At 43.1% G+C, this 17279-nt stretch overlaps 1 protein-coding gene across 1 annotated transcript in view; it reads left to right on the plus strand.

The window, feature by feature from the left end:
- MYO3B (myosin IIIB) overlaps nt 1-17279 on the plus strand; it is a 312077-nt gene that overhangs the window by 274409 nt on the left and 20389 nt on the right. The window contains exons 32-34 of the mRNA XM_043504856.1: nt 3101-3207; nt 3582-3628; nt 5135-5301. Of these exons, the coding sequence (XP_043360791.1) occupies nt 3101-3207; nt 3582-3628; nt 5135-5270 (290 nt within the window). The 3' untranslated portion in view covers nt 5271-5301. The remainder of the gene's footprint in view (nt 1-3100; nt 3208-3581; nt 3629-5134; nt 5302-17279) is intronic.

Genomic DNA, 17279 nt, shown 5'->3' on the forward strand with positions numbered 1-17279 from the left:
TAGTTGTTATTATTATAATGACAAGTAATTTTTCCTGTCAGTGGCCTTAACTTTGTCATCAAAGCTAAACATTTTAAAACACTATTTGAAATGCCTATTTAACTGCTGAATGTAGAGCATATGTTAATACACTTTTCTCCAGATACAGTAGTGTATGATAAATGTTACCAGATTTTCTTACTATTCCTATTTTATGCTACTAAATGCTAAGACAAATGGGCCCACTGAAAAGGTATTTCCTTTGGAGGACGCAATCTGCAGGCCACCCGTGTAATATGCAAAAATAATTATGTGTAGGGATAAAAAGCAAGAGCAAAACTTTATTAAATTAGACTTCAGATGGATAAAATAAATGATAGCAACATAAAATTGTAATGTAGATGTTGTTGGAAAATAAAATAAAGGTAATTAAAATATATTTTGAAAGAAGAATACAATTTATTCCCTTTGTCACATAATCCAGTACATCGCATCACAGCAGGGTACTGATGATAAACTTTGTAATAATTGTGTGTTTTTGGCAAGCATCTGATAGATGTGTGAAAGAGTGTCTAATTCTTCACTCACTCATGCTAGCTTTACACCAGTATAACAAGAATTGATTTCAGTGCAATGACTCCTGATTTGTATTTTTGTAAGGGAGATCATAATTTGGCCCTAAAACTGAAACATCACCATGAGGACAATGACAGATCCTGACATCATCAGAGTTTTGAATCCTAAGGTCCCTTCCAAACCCAAACTTAATAATTTTGGAAACGCTCAGTGATATAGGGTGAAATCCTGGCCTCGTTGAAGTCAATGGCAAAATGTCCATTGATTGTAATGGGACCAAGATTTAATTGATAATCTCTTTATTATATTTAAATATCAAAGGGGACATTTTCAAAGACACGAAGAGGAGTTAGGCATCCAACTCGCATTGACTTTCGAGCAATATACCCTGGAAGAGTTTTGTACCTTGTCTACTTAGAGACAATATCGGCAAACAGCAAAGGTGAAGGCAGTGCCGCCAGAATTTCTTGAACCACAAACCACTCTTTGCAAAATGAGTAGAGCATTGGAAAGCATCAAGATCTTGAGCTTTTGTGATTATAGTTAGCAAATACTATGAATTTATTACTTGAGGGTATTTTGTTCTTGTAAAGAGTTAATTTCTTCCAACAAATAACTTTAAGATTTTGAGCCTGACTTTGCCCTGAGTCACGTAGTGGGAATCACACCTGTGCACTGTGTACATATCATAGTTGAGAGTAAAACTGAGTAAACACACATAAAGGGAGGCACCCACAGGCAAATGTAAATAATGGGCTTTCTCCTACAGTAATTCATGGGCAATGGTAGCTGAGGGATGGATTTGCATCACACTTGAAGTTCCATGAAAAACAAATAAATAATAGGTGAACATTGCATAGTACCAGGCAAGCTATAAAAGCTACTGCAATCAGGTAGAAAAAACAGTTTGTCAAATCTTTGGGTTTGTGAGATTTTGGTTTTTTATACTAGTGGGATTATTTTCTTTACAAAATATAATTGCATTGAAATGTATCATTTCTTTTAAGGACTAGGTAATTGTGTTGAAAAGACCTTACATAAAGGCTCCTTGGCACAGAAGGCAGTGTTGGATCTTTGCTGACAGACAGCCCTATTCTGACACTGGTTTTTATGCAAAACTCACACTGATTTCCATGGGTGCTTCACATCTGGAACAATGGCAGGAAATGGGGATAATACTGTCCCAAAATGGGGATAACACTGAAAAACTCTGGAGAAACCCAGCAATCAGTAGTCTGTGGACCTGGGAACATCACAAAACTGCTTTAAAGAATTATGTTATCAACAAGGGCCAGATTCTACAAATGGATCTGTGTGGGCAGAGCCCCACATCTGCCCAGGGCCCAACATCAACTTCTGTTTTGAAGTTTTCAAAGGGGCTTAAGTGGAACAAGGACCTTGTGCTGGGCAAGGACCTGGAGAGGGGCAAATTTGACTCTTCAGGCAGGATCCAAGTGTAATGTGACTAATATTTTTCCTTCAATGTTTGTATTGAAAGTTAAATATTCACCTGTTTCTTTGAACTGGAAATGTTATTAGGTTATTTATTATTTTTAAAAAAATCATGTTAAAATCAGATATTAGAAAGGTCAAAATAGGCTGTGTGAATGATCTTTTTGGAAAAGAAATGAATTCCCAGATTTTTTTTCTATTAGCATATTTATGAATTGTCCTTAAAATAGTGCTTCTATCATCAATTAGTTTTGCTGTGTTAGGTTCTTTCCAACAGTTTTTTTTTCTGACTCACCTCTTATAGATTACACAGAACAATATTCTTTTTTGAAAAAAGCAAAAATACAAAGGCTGTTATCTTGCACTAGCTCAAACCATATTTTCTACAAAATCCACCCTTCTAAAATGTTTTTCTAATCTTTAAATTGTGTAAAAGTTCCAGATGGCTTTAACCAACTCTTACTCCATAGTGTATCACAAATTAACTCAAGGAGGCATTATCTCAAATGACACTGATTTCTCTGTTTAAATAGAATGTTATATCAAGAAAGTCGCTTTTTATATAGTAAAACAAAGACAATAATAAACTAATTCTCATCAAAGGGATTTGTTACTGTTGCATCTATAAACATAGATGAACAGTTTTGATGCTGATGCTGTTACTAGTCCCTAGCTAGTCAAATGCTTATCCTGCTTAGATAACAAAATATGTCAATATAAAGGGTCAAAGGAACAAGGAACTATGAAGTGACCTGTAGCTCACGAAAGCTTATGCTCAAATAAATTTGTTAGTCTCTAGGGGGCCACAAGTACTCCTTTTTGCGGATACAGACTAACACGGCTGCTACTCTGAAATCAGGAATAAAATGATGTTATCAGAGAAAGTTTCATCTAAAAACTCTTGTTTAAACCAAGTTCCAAAACAGAAAACAAAGCTCCCAAACTTTCTGTATACCTTCTTAGAATAGGACAGATTTGCTAATAAATCTAGGCGTGAACAGGAAAGAAGAAAGGACTGCTTATAGCTAAAATATGCTAAGTCGTTCGCAGCACCTGGCATGGCTTAAAACTAAATTGTGTTATCTTACTGTAGGTTCAGAAAACTGTCTCGAACAGAAGCTGAGAACACCTCGTCGACGATGTCAGCAGCCCAAAATGCTGGATAGCCCTGAGGACAACATGTACTATAACCAGTTAAATGTGAGTTCAAAGTGGCAATAAAGCTGTTTTACTGGCTTTGTTTCCAGTTAATAATTCGGTTATTAATACCTGTTCCAGCCCCTCCAACCCCACCCCCACGTTCTTTTGCTCTCGTCTTGAACATGTGCTTATGCTCTTTATCTGTTGCTTTCATGTCAGGATGTCTGCCTTCACGGTGAATAATTGATGTGGTTTATCAAAGACGAGCAAGATGCATGCTTCATCAGGCTCACTTGAGCCCTTTGATCAAAAAAATTATGCTGTGACTTCTGATATTATCAGCATCTGCTTGCATTCAACACAAAATCACTTTGAATTAAAAATTAACGACTTGCTGCTTTGCTTTGACTGTGTGTTCTTGGCCCTCTCCACAGGGAACTCTAGAATATCAAGGGAGCAAGAGGAAGCCAAGAAAACTTGGGTAAATATCTATCTTCTTAGTTCTAAGCAACTGTAAACAGAAGAAGTCCTTTGTGATATTACAGAAAATGAAAAACTTTCTAGAGAAGTTTCTAAAAATAAACAATTACCATATCTCTGTGCATTGACATTGGACGTTTTCTACAGAAGCAAATATAAAACATGTATCTAATACTGTTTGCAAATACTAGAACTGGCTCTTACAAAATATTCTCCCCAACTCTCTCACAGTACAACTCAAACAAATTTTAGCTTCCCCTTTTTAAATAAACATATTTAGTCATAGTAAAAGGTGCTGGACTGAGAGTCTTTGAAGTTGAAGCCCATTAGCCTAGAACAAGCACAACATGGACAAAAGCCATGCAGGCTTCCTCTCACCACCCTAGCAATATGCTGCAGCCCTGCCTCAGGAGGGACCAGTTCTAAGAGAAGACGGAGAGGGGAGTTCTTTCCTAGAAAGGGTTGTTCTTTGCCCACTAGCTCTCAGCTAAGACTGCCAGTGGTGCTAATTAGTATCGCTTGTAACGTGGATGCTTTTCACCAGGAGGTGGGCAGAGATCACTAGTGCATTTCACAAAAGCCACCATCCAACAGTAACAAATTTCATGTATTACTGACATGTGCAACAACTAGTGCTGGATGAACACAGCAAAGACATATTAATGAACACTCATGCAGTGACACCCATACATTTTCTTTGATGTATTTTGACCCTTTTTTATTCATTTTCTGCAGATAGTTATGTAAGTGACTTTCTTTTATTCACAACAATGTTCACGGAAAGTGAAAGTCTTGTGGATACTAATGCAAATGGGGTTTGTGAGAAGGTTCAAACCAGAATTGTATGCATGGCTGTCTTGGTATCTCTTTGAGTTATCTCCTCCAGTTTATAAAACTCTGTCCTCCAGTCGGGGAGCAGAAATAATACTGTGTAATTTTGGTGTCCAATTATATATCATGAGAAGCTGAAGACACAGTTGGCGCAAATAGGGCCTGATCCAAAACCCGCTGAAGATAATGCAGTTCCCTTTAGTGGGCTTTGGATCAGGCCCATAGTTCACAAACGAATGTTTGCCTATGGAGTTCAAACAATTCTGAATAATGAACGTATTTGTAAATATCAAAGTCTGCGTGTGGAAAATTTTCAATCAGACAAAAATGCTACATTTGTGAAATAAAATATTTGCTACAAATAATTGCTCTGACTGTACTGCAGACCTAGAGATGAAAGGCTGTGTGACCTGTTACCAATCCTCAGAGCCATTCAGTTCCCACAGAGAGATTTAAAGCACTGAAAAAGTGGCAGCAAGATTGAGAGACATGTACAAAGGCTGCATCTTGTTAACAAAATCATCCCATCTTTTCCCCTTCTTGTATTAACAATTTTTCAGTGTTTTCATTTCACCATCCCTAGAGAGGTATATTTCTTAAGGTTTTGGAGAACTACTTTGTATTTTTTATTTTATATACTTAATAAAAATAGTTTGTTTTGTGTTTTGTTTCAAAGCCAAATCAAAGTGCTTGATGGGGAGGATGAATATTACAAATCATTGTCAGCTGTTGAATCTATCACTGAAGATGACAACTCACTCAACCCCCCATCTCCTCTTTCCTCAAGAGGAGTGTCTTTTGCTCAGAGCTGAACTTCACCATTTACGCTTTGGTCTAATGCTGGTAAGAGTCATTGCACGTGTTTAGCAATGCTGGTTTGCACATGTGTCTGAGAGAGAGACAGACAGACATAATTACAGCTAATGAAGCCTCTTGCAAAATTAGACCCTAATTCTGTAAACACTATCCACCTGAGTAGTTCCGTTTAACTTTACTCATATAAGGAGTCCTGTTGAAGTCAATAAAGTTACTTATAGGTGTAAGTGTTTGCAGGATCAGGGCCTAAATAGGCATCCCTTCTAAAACAGGATACTGTATAATTTTAAACTCAGCAGCATGGCATTGCAGAACTGGGACTTTGTATTGATGTTCAGCATAATTTGAGGTCACAGGAAAAATATTATATGTCATATAGGCCTCTCAGAACTTCATATGGTTTTTAAAACTACAAAGAATTAACACAATAAAAAGCATTGTGTAAAAACCATTTAAAATGCTGACTGTGTATCTCAGAATTTATCTCATAAGATAGTATTTAATGAGAGACCATTTAACACAAGTTTTAGTAATGTTCATACTTTCCCTGAAAGAGTTACCAAAAAGAGTGGGGGTGCTAAGAGCCATAGAACCAAACTGTAAACCCTGTATATAATGGAAACCACTTCAAGCCGGGGGTGTGGCGGCACCTATGAGTCAAAATAGTTTTTAAAAGGAATTGATACAAAATAATTTAGTGTATAATTTTATAGGGTTCTTTTGATTAAAACACAAGACTGAGTTCCCTTCTGAGATCTACGTAATCTTAGATACATTATCTAATCTCTCTGTGCTGCAGTTTCTTCATATGCAAAATGTGGATAACATTTCCTTGTCTCTCAGGGTTGTTGTGAAACTTAATTCATTTAGGGTGAAATTCACTGTCCATTGAAGTCAATGAGGTTTAAGCACGTCTAAATTTAGCATATGCTAACATGTATAGGGACATAGGAATTGCCATCATTGCTCAGACCCAAATTGCTCTATCCATCCTGGCTGGCAGTACCTGTCTCCAACAACAGTCAGCACCAGAAGATTCAGAGCGGGATGTACGAACTTTGCAATAGGCAGATATTGTTTGATCTGTCCCCCACGTTCTGTCTCATCCTAACCTCAACTATTTAGGTATTACCTTAAACCCTGAAGCATGAGGTTTAATATCCCTTCCACAGAAATATAATATCATTAATTATGAGAACTCTGGATATTCTTGATATCGGTACTCAAACCCCTTTTTGAATCTTGTTAAGCTCTTGGCCTCAATAATTTCCTGTTGCAGTGAATTCCATAGTATAATTACCCATTATATGAAAAAGTATTTCCTATATCAGTTTTGAATTTCCCACCTTTTAATTTAACTGAATGTCCCCTTGTTCTTGTATTATGAGATGAAGGACAGAAGGTCCCAAACTCCCTTCTCTAGACCAGTCATTATTTTGTGTTCTTTTATCATGTATCCTGTTATTCATCACTGTTCGAAGTTAAACAATCCCAAACCTTTTCATTTCTCTTCATTGAAGACTTTTCAGTGCCTTTGATCATTCTTGTTATCCAGATGAGGCCACACCACTGATTTACATAAAGGTGTTATAATAGTCTCTGTAGAATTTGCCATCCCATTTCTTATCCATCCTAAAATCTGGTTTGCTTTTTGACCACAGCTGCACATTGATGGGAGGTCTTCATTGAGCTATCAATACCCAGATCCCTTTCTTGAGCTGATACGGTTAATTTAGTACCCTGTACGATTGTTAAACTTCCCTATCTGAGTAGTTTAAATTTTCCTCTCCAGTGTGCATTACTTTGCATTTACTGACATTTAATTCCATTTGCCACTGTGTTGCCCAGTCACCTAATTTGTTTAGGTGTCTCTAAAGTTTCTCACGTCATCTATGGTCCCAACTAACCTAAATAACTTTGCGGGTCATCTACAAATTTTGCCCCCTTTCCAGATCATTAATAAATAAATTAAACAGCACAGGACCTAGTATAGAACCACAAGACAGCTCACTGTTAACCTGATACCATGATGAAAATTAACCATTTAATCTTACTCTTTACTTTCTGTCTTCTAGACCGCTTTTAATCCATGACAATATTTTGTGTCTCACCTTGTGACCGTGCTTCTTCAGTACCCTCCTATGCAGGAACTTGTTAAGGGCCTTTTGGAAGTCTAAATAAATAATATGAACCAGTTCTCCCTTATCCACTACTTCATTGACAAGTTTAGAGAATTCTAAAAATTAGTGAGACATGATTTTCCTTTGTAAAACCATGCTAGTTAGTCTCTGTCATATATTAGTAGATCCAAGCACTGCGCTGAATTGGGACACAGTGCCATAACCCTTCACTTAAGGGCTTAGAGAGTCCCAGGCTTTGTCTGCACTAAAAATGATTTGCCAGCTATAGCCAGAGGTGAAAGTAAGCCGGTCCGGCCTGGCAGTACGAACCAGTACATAGTGATGGCAGCGGCCAGGAGCCCCGGGCCCTTTAAATCACTGTCGGAGCCCTGGGGTAGCAGTAGTGGTGGTGGCAGCCGGGAGCACCAGGCCCTTTAAATAACCACCGGGCCACGCTGAAGGACTGGCTGGGGGAGTCTGGTCCCAACCCCGCCCCTTCTACCAGAGGCCCCACCCCTTCCAGTTGAGCACCCCTCCCCTCCCCACACACACCTTGCTCAGGACCTTGGTCGCCCTGCATACAGGTAAGTCCCTTAAGTTACTTTCACCCCTGGCTATAGCTGTACTGGTAACCATTCTAGTGGGAATGCAGCTTATGCCAGTTTCCTGAACAAAAGAAGCTATACCAGCAAAAGGACTTTATAACTGGTATAAACTGCATCTACGTAGAGCTTTTGCTGCCATAGCAATGTCCTATCTTCTGTGAACATGGAGGACAATTAATCACCGTCCTTTTTATAATAGGCCTTAACATATTTGAAGACTCTGATCGGGTCTCCCCTCAATCTTCTTTTTTCAAGATTAAACATGTCCAGTTTCTTCAATCTTTCCTAAAGCTTTGGGCCAGGAAAAGGGAGGCAGACAGGGAGTCTAGCAGAAGCCTCAAATCTCTCCTAGTGGTCACAGTACTGTTCCTGCAGTCTGGCGTATGAGGCTAAAAGTGAAAATTCAGAGGATTGAAAAAGAATATTTCCCATTCATGTTCTTCTTTTCAGTCTCCATCAAAAACCTGACAGAATGGCTGGCAAGATTAAAGTCCAAAGAGCTGCAAGCAATGGGCCATGACCTTGGATTATGGAGAACACTAAGTGTGTGAGGGTGCATGTTAGAATCTTTAAAGTACAGATAGTTCTGAATGAGAACGTGGGCAGCTGCCAATGAATTAGTGACATCCAGAAGTGCAGTACAAATATGGCTGGTAATTAATACGATGGATGGATGTTTGTTTCTCTCTCTCCAGAAATCTCTTGGATGCCCATCAGCCTCTTTCCATCTCACTAAAACTTGCCGTGAATGAGCGTCCTTTGTACTATCTCAAGAGAAAACTTTTTCTTGAGATAATTTGCTAAAACTCAAAGTGCTAGAATTTATGAGACGTTAGAATGGGAAATAAAACTGTCTTGAAGAAAGTCACATGAATGTGTGGGCTCCCATACTGACTTAGGTCACAAGACGCTCAAAAATATATGGTTTCTTCATAGAGCAATTTTTTGTGTCTCAAAGACATTCATAAAAAAGCAGTTTTTAAAGTAGTTTTATGTATTTTTAAATGCAGAAAGTCAGGATATATGGCTGTAATCCACGTTAGTGTCATAGGCAGTTTAATTGTAGGTTACCAATTGTATATTATTTGGTGGTAGCCAAGCTTCGCACATAAGTAACAGGGAACAAAAATCATAAATTCAATATGAATATAATTCTACAATAATACCAAATATGGCTCTAACTCAACAAAGCATGTAAACCCATGTTTAATTTTAAGCATGTCCTTAGTCCCAGCTCTATTTAACAAAGCTCTTAAACCCATGTTTAGGTGTTTTGCTGAATTGCGGCCCTGGTCAGCGAAAGCCGTGTCAAAGCATTAAATTGTAAAACACAAGGAAGACACTTAACAGTTTTTTCTGTTATTAAGCATAAGCATTTACTAATCTTAGATCTTCTGACATTCTTTTTAAAGGATGGTATGCCATATTCTTCTTTGAGTGATTGATCATATTGATTCCAATTAGGTGTGTGCACGCCGTGTGCAAAGTCGTCAGAAAGTTTTTCCCCTAGCAGCACCCGTCAGGTTGGCTGTGGAGCCCCCTGGAGTGGCGCCTCCATAGTGCTCTATATATGACCCTGCTGACCCGGCACCTTCTCAGTTCCTTCTTCCTGCCAGTGATGGTCATTGGAACTGTGGCATCTTGCTTTGCAAGCTCTCCACGTTTCCCTAGCTTCTCTTTCGGAAGGTTTTTATTTTGTAGTTGTTTAGTTCTTCGCGCTGCAGACTCGGCAGTGTACACCTAGTCCTCAGAGATAGCTAGGTGGCGTAGTTCATGGCTGCAAGTCTCGGGGCTCCTGTCCGAGGTTCAGCAAACTATGCAAGACCTACCCTTTGAAGGGGTGAGCCTATTTGCCGGACAGACTGACTCCAAACTGCATAGCCTCCAAGACTTCAGGGTGACAATGAAATCTTTGAGTATGCATACACCAGCAACCCAACGAAAGCCCTTTAAGCCCCAACGGCTGCAACAGCGCCTGTATCCTCCTTGACCAAGGCAGTATATTTAGAGGCACAGGGGTAGGAATGGCAGGTGTAAGCAGGGGTGAAAGTAACTCCAGACACTTACCAGTATGGGGCCAGGGCCAGCTCTGGCCCCTGGAAGGGGTGGGGGCTCAGGCAGAAGGGGCGGGGCTGAGGGTCAGCATCTCCCAGCCAGCCCTTCCCAGCCGCCTGGCCCGTGCTGCCCGGGGCTCCAGCGGTGTTTTAAAGGGCTCAGGGGCATCCAGAGCCCCGGGCCCTTTTAAATTGCCGGTCCCGGGGCAGCTGCTCCCTTTGCCCCCCCTTCCCCACCTGTCGGTGGCCGAGGGGGGGCAAAAGGGGCAGGGATGTTAAAGCGCTGCAGGGTCCTTTGCTGCAGCAGCACTTTAACATTGCTGTACCCCCCCCCATCGGTGGCCCTACTGGTAGGGCTGCCAATGCAGGGGCACAGCAACGTTAAAGCGCTGTCACAGCAGCACTTTAACATCCTTGCCCCTTTTGCCTCCCCGGTCGGTACAGAACCCTACCAGCAGGGCTGCCGACAGCGGGGGAAGGGGCAGCGATGTTAAAGCACCGCCATGGCAGCTCTTTAAGGACGGTCCTTTGCCATGGCAGCGCTTTAACGTCGCTGCCCCTTCCTCCCCCCCCACCCTCATCGCAGCGCTGGTATGGATCCTGCCAGCCAGGCCGCGACGGGGGAGGCAAAAGGGGCAGGGACACTAAAGTGCTGGCCGGTGCGAGTTCTTACTGGTATGCCATACCAGCCCGTACCGGCTCACTTTCATCCCTGGGCGTAAGCCTTCCCATCCCCCGTCCGGACAAGGCAAAGACCTGACTAAGCCTTCGTCAGGCTCAAAACAGACATTTTGAAGGTGCGCCCGAGGAAGGAGCACCTGTCTCAACGCCGGATCCTTCCCTGTGTTTTTTGAACCATCTATCCCTCTTCTACCGTGGATGGTCCCAAATAATCTCAGACCGCTGGGTTCTTTGCACAGTGGAAGTGGGATATTCTCTCCAATTCTGCTCCTACCCTCCCTTCCACCCCTTTCCGGTCCTTCTTCATGGACCCCTCTCACTAGCAACTCCTTATCCAGGAGGTGCAGGCACTCCTTGCCATAGGAGAACTGGAAGAGGTTCCTCAGGAGTTAAGGGGCAGGGGATTCTATTCCCACTACTTCCTAATCCCCAAAGCCAAGGGGGGGTCTCAGTCCCATTCTAGACCTGCGAGGACTCAACAAGTTGAAGTTCCCCATGGTTTCCCTCTATACAATTATCCCTTCTCTGGATCCGGGAGACAGGTTTGCCGCCCTCAACATGAAAGATGCGTACTTTTACATAGCGGTTTGCCCTGCACACAGATGCTTTTAAGGTTCATGATTGGCCAGAAACATCATCTGTTCATGGTCCTTCCCTTTGGCCTGTCGACAGCCCCATGAGTGTTCACCAAGTAATTGTCAGTGGTAGCAGCCTTCCTCCAAAGGAGGCAGCTGCAAGTTTACCCTTACCTCAACGACTGGCCACTCGGGGCACACCAGAGAGCAGGTGGAGTCGCGGGTCAGTCTGGCCACATCCACGTTCAAGAGACTGGGTGTCCTCCACAATGTGAACAAGTCCACTTTGTCACCAACCCAAAGAATAGGGTTTATCGGAGCAGTGTTGGACTCAGTCCAGGCAAGCATCATTCGATGCATGAGTACCCAACCACTACAGCAAGGAATTGCCTCAGTCTCGGTCACATGGAGGCCTGCACACACGTGGTTTGACATGCCAGGCTGAGACTCAGGCCTCTGCAGACGTGGCTCGCTTCGACATACTGCCTGTGGCACGACAGTCTGGGAGTAGGGATCATGGCACTACAGCAGATACTAGAGTCACTCCAGTGGTGGCTCAATGCTCGAATAGTCTGTGAAGGAGTCCCCTTCAGCAGCCCTCAGCTGCCCTTGTCTCTAGTTACGGATGCATCAGCTCTAGGTTGGGGCACACATCTGGGAGATCTCCAAATGCAGGGCCTCTGGTCACAGGACAAGCGATCTTTCCATATCAATATCAAGGAGCTCAGAGCGGTGTGACTTGCATGCCAGGCCTTACAATTTCATCTGCAAGGCCAGCATGTGGCAGTCCTGACGGACAACTCCACTGCAATGTTTTACATCAACAAGCAGGGTGGAACTCAGTCCTCGCCCCTCTGCCAGGAGGCTCTCAGACTCGGGGAGTTCTGTATAGCCCACTCCATTCACCTGGAAACATCGCATCTGCCAAGAGTCCAGAATGTACTGGTGGATCACCTCAGCAGCCTTCCACAGCCATGAGTGGTCCGTCGAGCTGGATGTCTTTCACTCCTTTTTCCAGAGATGGGGGTTTCCCCAGGTTGACCTGTTCGCCACTCAGAACAACAGGAAGTGCCCATTGTTTTGCTCCTTCCAGAAAAGCAGCCCAGGCTCAACTGCAGACGCATTCCTGCTACCCTGGGGAGGCCGTCTGCTCTACACCTTTCCCCTGATCCCTCTCATGCACAAGATCCTGCTCAAGGTCCGCAGAGACAGGGCGGAACTAATTCTGGCACCACCAGCATGGCCTCAACAACACTGGTACATCACACTTCTGGATCTGTCAGTCGACGCCCCGGTCATGTTGCAGCTCCTTTCCGACTTGATCACTCTGGACCAAGGTTGGCTTCATCACTCAGACCTCTGGTCCTTCCACCTCACAGCCTGGAAGCTTCCTGGCTGAACCTTATGGAGCTCCTGTGCTCGGAGCAGGTAAGGGAGGTCTTACTTGGCAGCAGAAAGCGCTCCACAAGGGCCACATACCTGGCAAAGTGGAAGAGGTTTACTTGCTGGTGTGACCAACGTCATACGCTCCCACTTCAGGTGCTGTTACCTCTTATTCTGGAGTATCTTCTGCACCTGAAACAGCAAGGCCTGGCAGTGTCATCCGTAAAGGTACACTTCATGGCTATCTCGGCTTTCCACCCTGGAGTCTCTGGATGCTCTGTCTTTGCCAACCCCCTGGTTGGACGGTTCCTCAAGGGTCTGGACCTGTTACTTTCCAAGATTAGACAGACTGTTCCTTGGTAGGTCCCTAATTTGGTCCTCTCCAAATTAATGGGGCCCCCATTCAAGCTGCTGGTAACTTGCTTCTTTCACTACCTGTCATGGAAGGTAGCCTTCCTAATTGCCATCACATCAGCAAGAAGGGTGTTGGAGTTAAAGGCCCTTACCTCCAACCCACCTTATACAGTTTTCCACAAGGACAAGGTTCAGCTCAGACTCCACCTGGCCTTTCTTCTGAAGGTTGTGTCACATTTCTATACCAGCCAAGACATATTCCTGCCTGTTTTTTAACAAAAGCCTCATGCCAGTAGCCATAAGCAGAGGCTGCACTCTCTGGATGTTCAGCAGGCGCTAGCCTTCTACATCAAGTGCACTAAGCCATTCAAGAAGTCGAACCAGTTGTTCGTAGCCGGGGCAGACTGGATGAAAGGACTCCTGGTCTCATCTCAAAGAATATCTTCCTGGATCACATCCTGCATCCGCACGTGCTACTATCTGGCCAAGACACCAGCCCTGGCACTTATGGGACACTCAACAAGGGCATAGTTAGAATGGATATGAGCAATCACTCGAACAACAACGGTTACGAGAAGGTGAGTAACTGTTTTTTTCAGTGAGACTGCTTGCAGAGTAAAGTAGTATTAACTGTGGGTGAAGCTGGCCCCAAATGATTAGATTTACAACATTAAGCACTCATTACTGAATAATCTAATCATGTACCATTCTGAAAATCTAATTGGATAAGAATTGTATCCACAACAAGTCTGTTCTTCCTATTACTTTTGTACCCTGTCCTCCCTTCTCCACCTGCTTCTTTGTCTTGTCCTCCTGCATATTGTTTTCTAAGATATAAACCTTTTGGAATAGGGATTCCCAATTACTACCTGTTTGTGCACTGACTAGGAGAACAGGGGAATGGGGTCCCAACGACGTGGCTGAGGCATGTAGGCACTACCATAATATTAATGTTTCATCATCATCATCATCATAATGCAGCGCACAATAGACATAAATATAACTGCCTACATTTCTGTATCCTCCCCCAGATGTATATTGCTCCCTACATATACATATAAGTCTAGTGCCTAGAGACCTAAGCAGGTTACCTCCCTTCTCATCCTTAATTTAGTGCACTCATACACTTTTGTCTCACAGTTTTGCTGCTAAGAGCCACATTCTCAGCTGCTGTGAATCAGTGTATCTACACTGAAGTCAGCTGAAAAACTTGAGATTTTGCTGTCATTGAGTCTGTCATCTTTCATTTGTTTAGGCTTCTTCTGCTCACAGTGAGGGAAAGGGGCAGGGTGTTTCATTGCTACTGAGGAAACACTGTTTCATATTGCTGCATTCCTGAACAAAAGCTGCTTTTTCAAAGAACCACTATGCAGAGCCAAATCCTGCAGGCTGGGGGAGGGGAGCTTTGCAGGGGGGAAGCTCTCTGGCATCCTATCCATCATGAAGCCAGACCCCATCAGCTGTTTGGGAGCTCTCAACTTGTTTCATTGCTGGGAGAGAAGAGGTTTCTCAGCCCTCCCACTGCTGCCCTGGCTGAACCTGCTTCCCCATAGGGACCTCGGCAAAGGAACCAACTCCCTGGTGGCCCCACTGCCTTATGTGGATGTGGAAAGGTAGAATCTGATTCTGCTTCAAGGTGAGAAAGTGATCTGTGTATGCAGGGCTCAGCTCTGTAGTGGCTGTGAAGAGGTAACTGAACCTTCCCCCTGTAGGATTCAGTTACTGTTCCATGAGTGCAGAACTCTGATGGGGCTTTGCAGCTGCTGAGCAGAAGGGTCAAGAACTGGCCCAGGCTACTCCACCCCAGCGTTCAAACAAAATGAATGCAGAATTATGTTCCAGTTCTGATGTTTATATTCTTGTATTCTCTTGAGGTATAGAATATTTCATTACATTAACAGAAACCCAGCCTTTTCTCCTGGGGTCCTCCCAACAGTTAACCCAGCAATCTCATATCATTAACCAGCAGAACAAATGGCCTTCTCAATTCCACATTGATGAATAAATAGGTGAGCCTCATCCCTGATGTTCCTAACAGTAAATGTCCCCCTCAAAAAAAGTCCCCCTCAAATTGTCCTCTCACTAAGTACATGGGAGAAAAAATGGGCCTTGCAATGTGACCAAAGGTTAATAGATCCAAGCTTAGATGGACCAAGGGGAGAAATGAATGAATGCTGAGTTCCAAAGTCAGGTATCTTCCCAGAGAGGATCCTGCCAGCCGCTCTCTGCACTTTATGCCAGAGAAGCTCCAGCTTGAGTGCCATTGCTGATTTCAGTTCTGGCTTTTTGGCATGGTTGGACTTGTGGTTAAGGTACTGGCCTGGGACTCAAGAGATCTATATTCAATTCCCAACTTTATCACAGATTTTGTCTGGGACCTTGAGTGAGTCATTTAGTCTCTCTGTGCCTCAGTTCCCCATCTGTAAAATGAAGCTAATTACTTTCTCCCATCTTTTGTCCTGTCTTCTCTATTTAGATTGTAAGTTCCTTGGAGCAGGAACTGTCTCTTACTGTATGTTTATATAGTGCCTTTCACAGTGGAGCAACATTTGTTCAGTCTCTGCTTAGGGGGTGGGGAGATCACTTAATAAGATATTTTAGTATTGTAAAATGCTTGGAGAGGATGTACATCAGTCATTTAAGACAGGTGTCCTTTAATACAGGTATCACCATATTTTTAAAATGTCAATATCAGAGGGGTCTGAGTTGCCTGAAAGAAAATGAATGGATATCTTTATATAATAATCATTATTTTATTCTATTATAGGTATGATAAGTCTGTTTGTTTGTTTGCAGGGCCGGATTAACGCAGGGGCTTTAGGGGCTGCAGCCTAGGGCCCTGGTCTAAGGGGGACCCCGGCGCAGTGGTGCTCAGGCAGGCTGCCTGCTTGCCATGGCCTCACGCCACTCCTGGAAGCGGCCGGCTGCTGGCACATCTCTGCAGCCCCTGGTCGAGGGGAGGCAGCTCTGTGCACTGCTCTCACCCCCAGCACTGTCCCCGCAGCTCCAGTTGGAAACCGGTCAATGGGAGCTGTGGGGGCGGTGCTTGCGGGCACAAGCAGCACACTGAGACATGTTGTCCCTCTCCCCCCAGGGACATGCAGAGACATGCCAACAGCCAGCCACTTCCGGGAGCTGCGTGGGGTCGCAGCATGCAGGCAGGCAGCCTGCTTGAGCCCTGCTGCACCACCGGCCAGGAGCCACCTGTGGTAAGCACCTCCTGGCTGGAGCCTGCACCTCATATCTCCTCCTGCACCCCAACCCCTTGCCCCAGGTCAGAATCCCCTCCTGCACCCAAACTCCCTCCCAGAAAGAAACTAATATAACAGCTGTTCTAAGGTAAGAAGTAGGCTATTTTGAATTAACGTAACTATATTCTACATGTTTTAAGATGAAATGTAACCACAGAATGGCTTTATGTTAATTAAAAGTAGGGCTGTCAAGCGATTAAAAAAATTAATCGCACAATTAATCGCACTGTTAAACAATAATAGAATACCATTTATTTAAACATTTTTGGATGTTTTCTACATTTTCAAATATATTAATTTAAATTACAACACAGAATACAAAGTGTACAGTACTCACTTTATATTTATTTTTTATTACAAGTATTTGCACTGTAAAAAAATAAAAATAGTATTTTTCAATTTACCTAATACAAGTACTGTAGTGCAATCTCTTTATCGTGAAAGTGCAACTTACAAATGTAGAATTATGTACAAAAATGCATTAAAATACTCAAAAACAAAACAATGTAAAACTTCAGAACCTGCAAGTCCACTCAGTCCTACTTCTTGTTCAGCCAATTGCTCAGACAAACAAGTTTGTTTATATTTGCAGGAGATAATGCTGCCTGCCTCTTGTTTACAATGTCACCTGAAAGTGAGAACAGGCACTCTCATGGCACTGTTGTAACCGGTGTCACAAGATGTTTATGTGCCAGATGCACTAAAGATGCATACTTCCCTTCATGCTTCCGTTACCAATCCAGGGGACATGTGTCCATGCTGATGATGGGTTCTGCTTGATAACAATCCAAAGCAGTGCGGACCGACACATGTTCATTTTCATTATCTGAGTCAGATGCCACCAGCAGAAGGTTGATTTTCTTTTTTGGTGCTTCGGATTCTGTAGTTTCTGCATCGTAGTGTTGCTCTTTTAAGACTTCTGAAAGCATGCTCCACACCTCATCCCTCTCAGATTTTGGAAGGCTCTTCAGATTCTTAAACC

The sequence above is a fragment of the Dermochelys coriacea genome, chromosome 11 (assembly GCF_009764565.3).
Source record: "Dermochelys coriacea isolate rDerCor1 chromosome 11, rDerCor1.pri.v4, whole genome shotgun sequence".
Taxonomy (NCBI): Eukaryota; Metazoa; Chordata; order Testudines; family Dermochelyidae; genus Dermochelys; species Dermochelys coriacea.